The sequence below is a fragment of the Mustelus asterias genome, unplaced genomic scaffold (genome assembly GCF_964213995.1).
Source record: "Mustelus asterias unplaced genomic scaffold, sMusAst1.hap1.1 HAP1_SCAFFOLD_837, whole genome shotgun sequence".
Taxonomy (NCBI): domain Eukaryota; kingdom Metazoa; phylum Chordata; class Chondrichthyes; order Carcharhiniformes; family Triakidae; genus Mustelus; species Mustelus asterias.
Window position 1 is genome coordinate 34,467 of NW_027590783.1, and position 11,412 is coordinate 45,878.

Below are 11,412 nucleotides of genomic sequence, written 5' to 3' on the forward strand. Positions count from 1 at the left end.
GGTATAACCACTCAGACAGTTGAGGAAATCGAGAATCAGTGCGGATGTACTGGACTTTCCTACAGCTGAACGGGATTTAGATGCCTGAGTGTTTCACACACAGAATAAAGAGGCGTCAAGTATAACTAACAAGTCATTCTTAAATCTATTCCCTTTAAAGATATTTGATTTTGTGCAAAAGCTGATTGTGGTCAATCTCAATGAAGCACCGTGACATGTGTATTACCCAGTGATTCGATTCCTTTCGTTGGTCAGTCATGTTTGCAATTCAATGTTGCCTATTTCGGAGATATTTCATTCAGAATGAGGAGATATGTAATTAATAAAAATATATTAATATTAAACATTGAACAACGAACAAATACTGGGTAGAACTGGTTGAAATTATTCGAAGGAAGATGAGAATAATGCATTAATGATTGAGCAGAAATCATTGCTTCCTTCGATATTTGCCAGACGACCGCTTTTAAAGGTTGAAGTTCAAGATAAGTTGAGAAATCAGGTTGAAAGAAACGGCTTTTGTCTTGTATTCAGTGACATGGGCTCTCAGTATAACCATTAGAACCTGCAGCAACACAGTGGAGTTCAACATTGTGGCCAAGCCAATTGGTGGTACTATGCTCTCAGTTGTTTCTGTAGTGTAGTGGTTATCATGTTCGCCCCACACGCGAAAAGCCCCCGGTTCGAAATTGGGCTGCAACATTCATTAGAGTTCTTAATTTAATGTGAGGGAAGTTTTGCATGGTCGTTGTTGCTGAATGTGTTGCGATTCTCCATGTTGCAGCCATGTTATCTTTGCTCTGAACTCAGCCACAAATGCTTTCAGCAAAATCAGCTTAATCTGAGTTTGTTTATTTGGTTTGACCTAAAAAGAGGGCAAAATCAGAAATGCTGTATTTTAAGACGCAATGAGGAAATAAATGTTTGTACTTTGACACCGTGCGCATATTAGCAACTTGTTCAGTCCATAACAGAATTTAATGGATTTATAAATGCAGACTAACATAGTTAATCACCATCTGAAACATGTGTAACAGTAGTCTGTGCTCATAAAGACAGACACAACTGAAACTGTAACTGAACTAGAGGAAATGGCGCACATTTCCTGGAAGCATATTTTTAAAATTGTTCTTCATAATAAAGAAATGGGAAAACATCACTCAGGCAGATGAGTAAATCGAAACTCAGTGTAGATCTGCTGGACTTTCCTATAGATGAACGGGATTTAGGCGCCAGAATGTTTCACATGCAGAATAAAGAGGGATCAAGTATAACTCGCAAATCATTATTAAATCTTTTCCCTTTAAAGATATTTGATATTGTTTAAAAGCTGACTGTCTCAAATGGGATGTGTATTACCCAGTGACTCGATTTCTTTTATTGGTCAGTCATGTTTGCAATTCAATGTTGCATATTCCCGAGATATTCAATTCAGAATGAAGACGTATGTATTAAATACATGTATTCATATTTAATATCGAATAACAAAACAAATATTGAGTAACTAGCCAACGATTCAAGTCTGGATGACCCTTCGTCAGAGCTAAGAGCAAAGAAAAGCAGAAAAAAGTTAAATTATGAGGGTGGAAGTGGGGTGCTGTGATTGGACAAAGGGAATGCAAATGAGGATAAAGACAGCGCAGAGAGATGCTAAAAATGTCCATTAAGCGATCAGAATAGCAGAGCAGAGGTAAAGGTGGTTAAGGCAGTTGCCCTGAAAGAGGAGTGAGGGGGGGGGGGGAGAGGCAAGAAGGAGAGCAGGAATGAAGAAATGGTAAAATGGAAGTGAGAAAGAGTTATGATAAAAAAGAAGAAACAGAATGAAATAAAATAAATGGAAAGGGGATAAAGGTGGAGGGGAGAGTCATGCTCTGAAGTTGTTGAACTCAATGTTTAGTCCAGAAGGCTGTAAAGTGCCCAATTGGAAGATGAGGTGCTGTTGCTCCAGTTTGCGTTGGGGTTCACTGGAACATTGCAAAAGGACGGACAAGTGGACAAGGGGAACCCTGTCCTCTTTCTGGGAGGGAGAGGAGGGGGTGCGAGCAGTGGCCTGGGGGATGAGTTGGACACAGTCAGGAGCCCTGTCAACCATAGTGGGTGGACTCCGCACAGTCACCCAAGGCAAGAATCAAATCCAGGTCTCAAGCACTGTAATGTAAGGCAGCAATGCTAACCACTGTTCCACCCGGAAGGATCAGCCTGGTGGTAGCTTTACTCATGATATCCAGTTGCACTGGAGGTAGAATGGGAAGGGAAATAAAAGTAAAATACTGCGGATGTTGGGATTGGGAAATTTAAACTGAAAATACTGGATAAACTCAGCAGACCTGGCGGCATCTGTGGAGAAACCTATTAACAATGGATTCTTATGATTTTGGTTGCTGAATGAGGAGACAAGGTCCTTTCGGTTTTATTGACGTTTTATGCGGCGTTACGGTTGAAGCGATAAAAGCAATATTTTAAATATCTCTGATATTAAGTGATGTCCATCTTTGTGTGGGGCAGACGTCCTCCGTTTGGACAGAAGATGAAGAACCAATGTGCCCTTAACAAAGATGGCGGCGATGTGGGGGGCGGGGCAATGGGCAGGGTACGCAGAACGGGGAGGAGGTTGGGATCGCACATGCGCATTGCAGCGGGAGTGTTTTGTTGACGGAAGCGCGCGGGTTCTTCTCCGGATCGGAATCAGATTTGAAAGGGGGGGGACGGTTAACGGTGGCAGGCGTTGTCATGGCGGCAGGGGCGGGGCTCGCCAACAGCGCGCGCTGGCAGAATTGGACCCTCGAGCTCAACCTGAGTGACAGCAGCAGCAGGTGCGGAGGCCGCGCGGGGAGCCGGGGGCTCGAGTACGCGGCAAGCCGGGTCAGTCCGCCTCTCCAGCGGAGGCGACCTGGGGATGTGGCACCAACTCAAAACTTCCCAACCCCGGGTTTTTCACGTCTCTTTTACCCCTCGCCGAGCTCCTCAGCACAAAGCAGCCCTTCAAATCCCCCAGAAATCACTCAGACCCCACTTGGCATCTTTTCCCCAGGTCATGACCCTGAGATGCCATCTTGGTTTCAGCCCCTCCACCTGATCAGGTGCCAACTGCGGTGGTGGTTGGAGGAACGATTGCTCGTTTCCAGGGCCGGGTGCTGAACTGGATCTCTCTCAATAACCTTCAGTTTGTTTTCAAGATAGAATTTGGTACATCTGGTGATTTGTCGCTTTGTCCCTAAATGGAGGGCAAGCGGATTGGCACCCTGATTATCAATTCACACTAAATCCACTTCTGCATCTCTCCATTCCCCTGGCAGTTTGGTACACACAATAGCAGTGTGTGTCTGAGGTTTGCCCAAGCTTTAGTTCATGCTGGCACTATTGCCACCACGTTGGGGTCCTCAACAGAGAGACTCCTTCTTTAAAGAAGGTCTTGAAAGGGTGACCAATTTGTGTTTTCTGTTTCTCACAGGAGCCGTGATCAACAGTGTGGCCAGAGAGACTCCATGTGCCCAGTCGCATATTCGGACAAACAGCTACCGGACATCCGCGTCCAAGAAACAGACCGGATCCTGGTTGAGAAAGTAAGTTGGATTTGAATGTGTCTTTAGTGGGTGGCTGACAACGCCCCTGGTTTGTCCACGGTGGTCAAGTACCTTGGTGAACCACAGCAGCCTGTGTGATAAAGGGTTAATCGTCATCCTTACTTCCAGGCCTGGGTATAAGATCAGTATATGGCCTCCCCTAACCGGCTCCCTTTACTGATACCCTGCTCACTTTCTGTTTTCAGCGCTGCTGGGACATCGCCTTGGGCCCATTGAAACAGCTGCCCATGAATCTGTTCATCATGTAAATGACTGGCAACACAATCTCCATCCTCCCTATCATGATGTGTGCATGATGGCCTGGAGACCCATACAGGCCTTGATGTCCATGTCTGCAAGTGAGTATTGTATTGAATCGACAGCTCAGAAACAGCTCTGAACCGGCATCACTTGAGTGCAGCTTAGAATATAATTCTGGGAGTTGGGTAATTAAGGGAGTTAGGGAAGGAAGGGAAAGGGGTGCCCTTTTGCTTTCTAACTTTCTCAGCCTTTGGGAAGTGATCTTACTCTTCGACAGGAGAAGAAGCTAGATTTTTGGTGAGTATCTGCTCAGTAACTAAAATTTATTCTGTTCCTAAGGATCAAAATAGTATAGCAACAGGTGGTAAGGTTAATAAAATACTTAAAAACAAAAATAAATTATCATTGGATAAAAGAAACAGTTTATTAGTACACATTCAAGCTGCAGCATTTGGGAGTTCCTGGGTGTCACTTTGATCCAGGGCAAACAGGCATAGAGGTTTACAGCATGGAAACAGACCCTTCGGCCCAACTTGTCCATGCCACCCTTTTTTTAAAACCCCTGAGCTAGTCCCAATTGTCTGCATTTCGCCTATATCCCTCTATACCCATTTTACCCATGTAACTGTCTAAATGCTTTTTAAAATACAAAATTGTACCCCCCTCTACTACTACCTCTGGCAGATTCTTCCAGACACTCATCACCCTCTGTGCGAAACAATTGCCCCTCTGGACACTTTTCTAACTCTCCCCTCTTACCTTAAACCTATGCCCTCTAGTTTTAGATTCCCCTACCTTTGGGAAAAGATATTGACTATCGAGCTGACCTATGCCCCTCATTATTTTATAGGCCTCTAGAACGTCATCCTCAGCCTCCTCAGCTCCAGAGAAAAAAGTTCCAGTCTATCCAGCCTCTCCTTATTACTCAAACCATCAAGTCCGGTAGCATCCTAGTAAATCTCTTCTGCACTCTTTCTAGTTTAATAATATCCTTTCTATAATAGGGTGACCAGAACTGTACACAGTATTCCAGGTGTGGCCTTACCAATGTCTTGGACAACTTCAACAAGATGTCCCAACTCCTGTATTCAATGTTCTGACCAATGAAACCAAGCATGCCGAATGTCTTCTTCACCACTCTGTCCACCTGTGACTCCACTTTCAAGGAGCTATGAACATGTACCCTTCAATCTCTTTGTTCTGTAACTCTCCCCAACGCCTCCCATTAACTGAGTAAGTCATACATAGAACATAGAACAGTACAGCACAGAACAGGCCCTTCGGCCCACGATGTTGTGCCGAGCTTCATCCGAAACCAAGATCAAGCTATCCCACTCCCTATCATCCTGGTGTGCTCCATGTGCCTATCCAATAACCGCTTAAATGTTCCTCAAGTGTCTGACTCCACTATCACTGCAGGCAGTCCATTCCACATCCCAGCCACTCTCTGAGTAAAGAACCTACCTCGGACATCCTTCCTATATCTCCCACCATGAACCCTATAGTTATGCCCCCTTGTAATAGCTCCAGCCACCCGAGGAAATAGTCTTTGAACGTTCACTCTATCTATCCCCTTCATAATTTTATAAACCTCTATTAAGTCTCCCCTCAGCCTCCTCCGCTCCAGAGAGAACAGCCCTAGCTCCCTTACCCTTTCCTCATAAGACCTACCCTCCAAACCAGGCAGCATCCTGGTAAATCTCCTTTGCACTCTTTCCAGCGCTTCCACGTCCTCCTTATAGTGAGGTGACCAGAACTGCACACAATATTCCAAATGTGGTCTCACCAAGGTCCTGTACAGTTGCAGCATAACCCCACGGCTCTTAAGCTCCAACCCCCTGTTAATAAAAGCTAACACACTATAGGCCTTCTTCACAGCTCTATCCACTTGAGTGGCAACCTTCAGAGATCTGTGGATATGGACCCCAAGATCTCTCTGTTCCTCCACAGTCTTCAGAACCCTACCTTTGACGTTGTAATCCACATTTAAATTTGTCGTACCAAAATGAATCACCTCACATTTATCAGGGTTAAACTCCATCTGCCATTTTTCAGCCCAGCTTTGCATCCTATCTATGTCTCTTTGCAGTGGACAACAGCCCTCCACCTCATCCACTACTCCACCAATCTTGGTGTCATCAGCAAATTTACTGATCCACCCTTAAGCCCCCTCCTCTAGTCATTCATAAAAATCACAAATAGCAGAGGACCAAGCACTGATCCGTGTGGCACTCCGCTAGCATCCTGCCTCCAATCCGAAAATTTTCCATCCACCACCACCCTCTGTCTTCGATCAGATAGCCAGTTACCTATCCAATCGGCCAACTTTCCCTCTATCCCACACCTCCTCACTTTCATCATAAGCCGACTATGGGGGACCTTATCAAACGCCTTACTAAAATCCATGTATATGACATCAACTGCCCTACCTTCATCAACACACTTAGTTACCTCCTCAAAAAATTCTATCAAATTTGTGAGGCATGACATGCCCTTCACGAATCCGTGCTGACTATCCCGGATTAATCCGCATCTTTCTAAATGGTCGTAAATCCCATCCCTCAGGACCTTCTCCATCATCTTACCAACCACCGAAGTAAGACTAACCGGCCAATAATTACCAGGGTCATTTCTATTCCCTTTCTTAAACAGAGGAACAACACCCGCCACTCTCCAGTCCTCTGGCACCATCCCCGTGGACAGTGAGGACCCAAAGATCAAAGCCAAAGGCTCTGCAATCTCATCCCTTGCCTCCCAAAGAATCCTAGGATATATTTCATCAGGCCCAGGGGACTTATCGACCTTCAGTTTATTCAAAACTGCCAGTACATCCTCCCTCCGAACATCTACTTCCTCCAGCCTATTAGCCTGTAACACCTTCTCTTCCTCAAAAACATGGCCCCTCTCCTTGTTGAACACTTAAGAAAAGTATTCATTCATCACCTCTCCTATCTCTACTGACTCCATACACAAGTTCCCACTGCCGTCCTTGACCGGCCCCAGCCTCACCCTGGTCATTCTTTTATTCCTCACATAAGAGTAAAAAGCCTTGGGGTTTTCCTTGATCCGACCCGCCAAGGACTTCTCATGTCCCCTCTAGCTCTCCTAAGCCCCTTTTTCAGCTCATTCCTTGCTAACTTGTAACCCTCAATCGAGCCATCTGAACCTTGTTTCCTCATCCCTACATAAGCTTCCCTCTTCCTTTTTGCAAGACATTCCACCTCTTTTGTGAACCATGGTTCCCTCACTCGGCCATTTCCTCCCTGCCTGACAGGAACATACCTATCAAGGACACACAGTATTTGTTCCTTGAAGAAGTTCCACTTTTCATTAGTTCCTTTCCCTGACAGTTTCTGTTCCCATCTTATGCCCCCTAATTCGTGCCTAATCGCATCATAATTACCTCTCCCCCAATTGTAATCCTTGCCCTGCCGCATGGCCCTATCCTTCTCCTTTGCAAGAACAAAAGACACCGAATTGTGGTCACTATCTCCAAAGTGCTCTCCCACAACCAAATCTAACACTTGGCCCGGTTCATTTCCCAGTACCAAATCCAATGTGGCCCCACCTCTTGTCGGCCTATCCACATATTGTGTCAGGAAACCCTCCTGCACACACTGCACAAAAACTGCCCCATCCGAACTATTCAACCTACAAAGGTACCAATCAATATTTGGAAAGTTAAAGTCCCCCATGACAACTACCCTGTGACCCCCGCACCTATCCATAATCTGCTTCGCAATTTCTTCCTCCACCTGGTTTCAGCAGCAGATGATCTGAGGCCAGGACAAAGTGGGGCGATGTCACTGAGGTGGAAATAGGTAGTGTAGGTGGTGATGTGGCAAATAGAGTTAAATACAGATCAGTGTGAGGTGTTGCATCATGGGAAGTCAAATCAAGGTAGAACTTTCACGGTGAATGGGAGGACCTCAGAGAGCAGCGTGGAACAGAGGGACCTTGGAGTTCAGGTGCACGGTTCTCTTAAGATGGCGTCACGTGTAGATAGGGCAGTGAAGAAGGCTTTTGACATGCTGGCCTTTATCAGTCAGGGCATTGAGTATAGAAGTTGGGAAGTTATGTTGCAGTTGTACAGGACTTTGGTGAGGCTGCACCTGGAATATTGTGTTCAGTTTTGGTCACCTTGATTTGGAAAGATGTTACTAAACTGGAGAGAGTGCAGAAGAGATTTACAAGGATGTTGCCAGGACTCAAGTTGTAGGGAGAGATTGGATGAGTTAGGACTTTTTTCTTTGGAGCGTAGGAGACTGAGGGGTGATCTTATAGATGTGTGTAAGATCATGAGAGGCATGGATAGGTTGAATGCACTCAGTCTTTTTCCCAGGGTTGGGGAATTAAGAATTAGAGGGCATAAGCTTAAGTAAAGAGGAGAAAGAATGAATGGGAACCTGAGGAGCAGCTTTTTTACACAGAGGTGGTACGTATGTGGAATGAGCGGCCGGAGGAAGTGGTTGAGGCAGGGACATTGTCAACATTTAAAAGGCATTTGGACAGATACATGGATAGGAAAGGTTTAGAGGGTTATGGGCCAAATGGAGTTAGCTCACATGGGCATTTTTGGTGGGCATGGACCAGTTTGGGCCGAAGGGCCTGTCTCTGTGCTGTAGATTCTATGAGGATATGTTTGGAAGCTCAGTTTGAAGTGAAACATGTCACTGAGGTTGTGAATACTCCGGTTCAGCCTCAGACAGTCGCAATGGGGACAGATGGAGTCAGTGGTTAGGAAGTGGGATTTGTTGCAGGGCTGAAGATGACAGCCTTCATCTTCCAATATTTAACAAAGGCAATTACTGCTCATCCAGTCCTGGGTGTCAGACAAGGGAGGATGGTGTATGAAATTGGAGGGAATTTGGAGATGATGGTGTTCACATACACCTCTTACCCTGATCCTTCTCGGTGGGCAGGTTAACGGTTTTAAGGTTCAAATCTCTGGTTGAGTTGTAGATACATAAAGTCCCTCCTTTGCCCCCACCTCTCTCTCCTCCATTGAGGCCAGAGCCTTGTGTAGACCCAGACTGGATGGCAGATTCCCTTCCCTGAAAGGCATTAGTGAACCAGTTGGGTTTTTGTGACAATCCAGCAGTTTCCATGGTAACTTTTTCCTGGTGCCGGCCCCACAAATGACCAGATTCATTCAGCTCAATTTGACAACGTGCCTTTGTGTTTTTGTGGGATCTCTCTCACTCCCTCTTTTCTGTTTTGAATCAATTTCACAGAGTTTTAGAAGGGGAGGATTTGCAGTCAGGAAACTCAAACCAAACATCAAATCAGGATCTGACTGAGTCGCCCAATTTATCGTAACCTGAATATAACTGAACCTTGAGCATGGAAGGAAAAAGCACCGTTCACAGTGGGGTGAAACTGTACACGTGTTCTGTGTGTGGACAAGGATTTAGACAATCATCTGGCCTGTCAAGACACAAGTGCAGTCACACTGAGGAGAAACCGCGGAAATGTGGGGAAGGATTCAGAGACCTGTCTGAGCTGGAAATTCACCAATACAGTAACACTGGGGAGAGGCTGTTCACCTGCTCTGAGTGTGGGAGAGGATTCACTCAGTCATCCACCCTGCTGACACACCAGCGAGTTCACACTGGAGAGAGGCCATTTATCTGCTCCGAGTGTGGAAAGGGATTCACTCAATCATCTAACCTGCTGACACACCAGCGCACTCACACTCGGGAGAAACCATTCACCTGCTCTGAATGTGGGATGCGATTCACTCAGTCATTCAACCTGCTGAGACACCAGCGGGTTCACAAGGGAGAGAGGCCATTCACCTGCTCCGAGTGTGGGAAGGGATTCACTCAGTCATCTACCCTGCAGACACACCAGCGAGTTCACACAGAGGAAAGACCATTTAAATGCCCAGAATGTGACAAGTGCTATAAAAGTTTAAAGGAAGTGATGTTCCATCAGCGTGTTCACACTGAGGAGAGACCATTTAAATGCCCAGACTGCGAGAAGTGCTATAGAGGTTCCAGGGAACTAATGTTCCATCAACGTGTTCACACTGATGAGAGACCGTTCAGGTGCTCTCACTGTGGGACTGGGTTCAGGTGGTCATCTCAACTCACTGAACACCAGCGAATTCACACTGGGGAGAGGCCGTTCACCTGCACTGACTGTGGGAAGGGATTCACTCGGACATCACACCTCATGGCACATCAGCAAGTTCACACCGATGAGAGACCGTTCAAATGTCCAGATTGTTGGAAGTGCTGTAAAAGTTCCAGCAATCTAGTGTCCCATCAACGTGGTCACACTGATGAGAGACCGTTCAAGTGCACTCACTGCGGGACTGGGTTCAGGCGACCATCCCAACTCACTGTCCACCAGCGAATTCACACTGGGGAGAGGCCGTTCACCTGCTCCAAATGTGGAAAGGGATTCACTCAGAAATACAACCTGTTGAGCCATCAGCGAGTTGACAAGTGACTGCTGGAGTTTGATTCTGCTGTTTATCACAAATCACAAACATGTTGATTGTGGTCATTCGCCTCTGATGTAAATAAATTTGAGCCCGCAAATAAATACTAATGTCCTGGATGAAAGTCAAATAAATCTGCTTTTATGTTAAACAAACAATCTGTTGAAACTTTTTATTCTCTCAAGTTTGTTCCTTTTAAATGGCTCTCCCTCTCCCCTGTCTCCTCCATCCTGACCCCCAACAAAAAGTGTGATGAAGTCATGGAGCTTCTTTGTTACTAGGATTGAGCCAACCCATTCAGCTGCCCCTGCTGCTTCCCTCTCTTCCACCCTCCCACTGAGCCAAACTAATGTGTCTAAAGCCTTTCCCTGTCTGAGCCCCGAACCCACATCTTTCAACAGTTTCTTTCCTGTTTTGCCCTGACTCTATTTCCACTAAATTGCTGACCATCCAACTTCCCCATATTGGCTGATATTGTTAATGATTCTCTCCCTCTCTTCTGGTTTTGTTCCTCTCACTTTTAAATACACAAATATCACCCTTTCTGAAAAAAAACCCTTTTGATCCCACTTTGCTTGCAAATTATGGCCCCATCTCCAGCCTCCCTTTCCTCTCCAAAGTCTTTGAACTTGGTGTCTCCCAAGGAGACTTTTGGTCTCCTACTTGGGCAGCAAGGTGGCATGGTGGTTCGCACTGCTGCCTCACAGATCCAGACATCTGAGTTCAATTTCAACCTGTGTGGAGCAAGCACATTCTTTCTGTGTCTGTGTGGATTTCCTCCGTGTGCTCCGGTTTCTTCCACACTCCAAAGATGTGCAGGCGAGGTGGAATGGCCATGCTAAATGTATGGGATTACGGGTATAGGGTGGGGAGAGGGACAGCAGATTTCCTTCCCCAGAGGATGTTAGTGAGCAATCAGCAATGGTTTCATGGTCAGAACATTGCCCTGGGTCTCTGGGTTACTGCTCCAGTGACAATATCACTATGCCACTGCCTCCTCAATGTACACACATAGGGAAAAGGCCATTCACCTGCTCCATGTGGGAAAGAATTTGTGCATCCAATTTGAAGGGCTGTGATCACAATAACCTCAGTCTTCCGGACTGTTGTGGTTGTGGTGGATATTTAGTAAGGATACTA

The 11,412-nt window shown here is 46.0% G+C and overlaps 1 protein-coding gene across 4 annotated transcripts; it reads left to right on the forward strand.

Annotated features, from left to right (window-relative positions):
- The first annotated feature begins 2,625 nt into the window (after positions 1–2,625).
- LOC144487489 (uncharacterized) lies at positions 2,626–10,420 on the forward strand. 4 transcript variants are annotated; one of them, XM_078205584.1, is made up of 4 exons: positions 2,626–2,813; positions 3,452–3,563; positions 3,770–3,922; positions 9,059–10,420. In XM_078205584.1, the coding sequence occupies exon 4, from the start codon at positions 9,168–9,170 to the stop codon at positions 10,278–10,280; it is 1,113 nt and encodes a 370-aa protein (XP_078061710.1). In that variant the 5' UTR covers positions 2,626–2,813; positions 3,452–3,563; positions 3,770–3,922; positions 9,059–9,167; the 3' UTR covers positions 10,281–10,420. The 4 variants fall into 4 exon arrangements, with proteins under 4 accessions (XP_078061710.1, XP_078061712.1, XP_078061711.1 ...); XM_078205585.1 differs by having other exon boundaries at positions 2,714–2,813; positions 3,455–3,563; XM_078205586.1 differs by lacking the exon at positions 3,770–3,922 and having other exon boundaries at positions 2,633–2,813.
- The last annotated feature ends 992 nt before the right edge of the window (positions 10,421–11,412 follow it).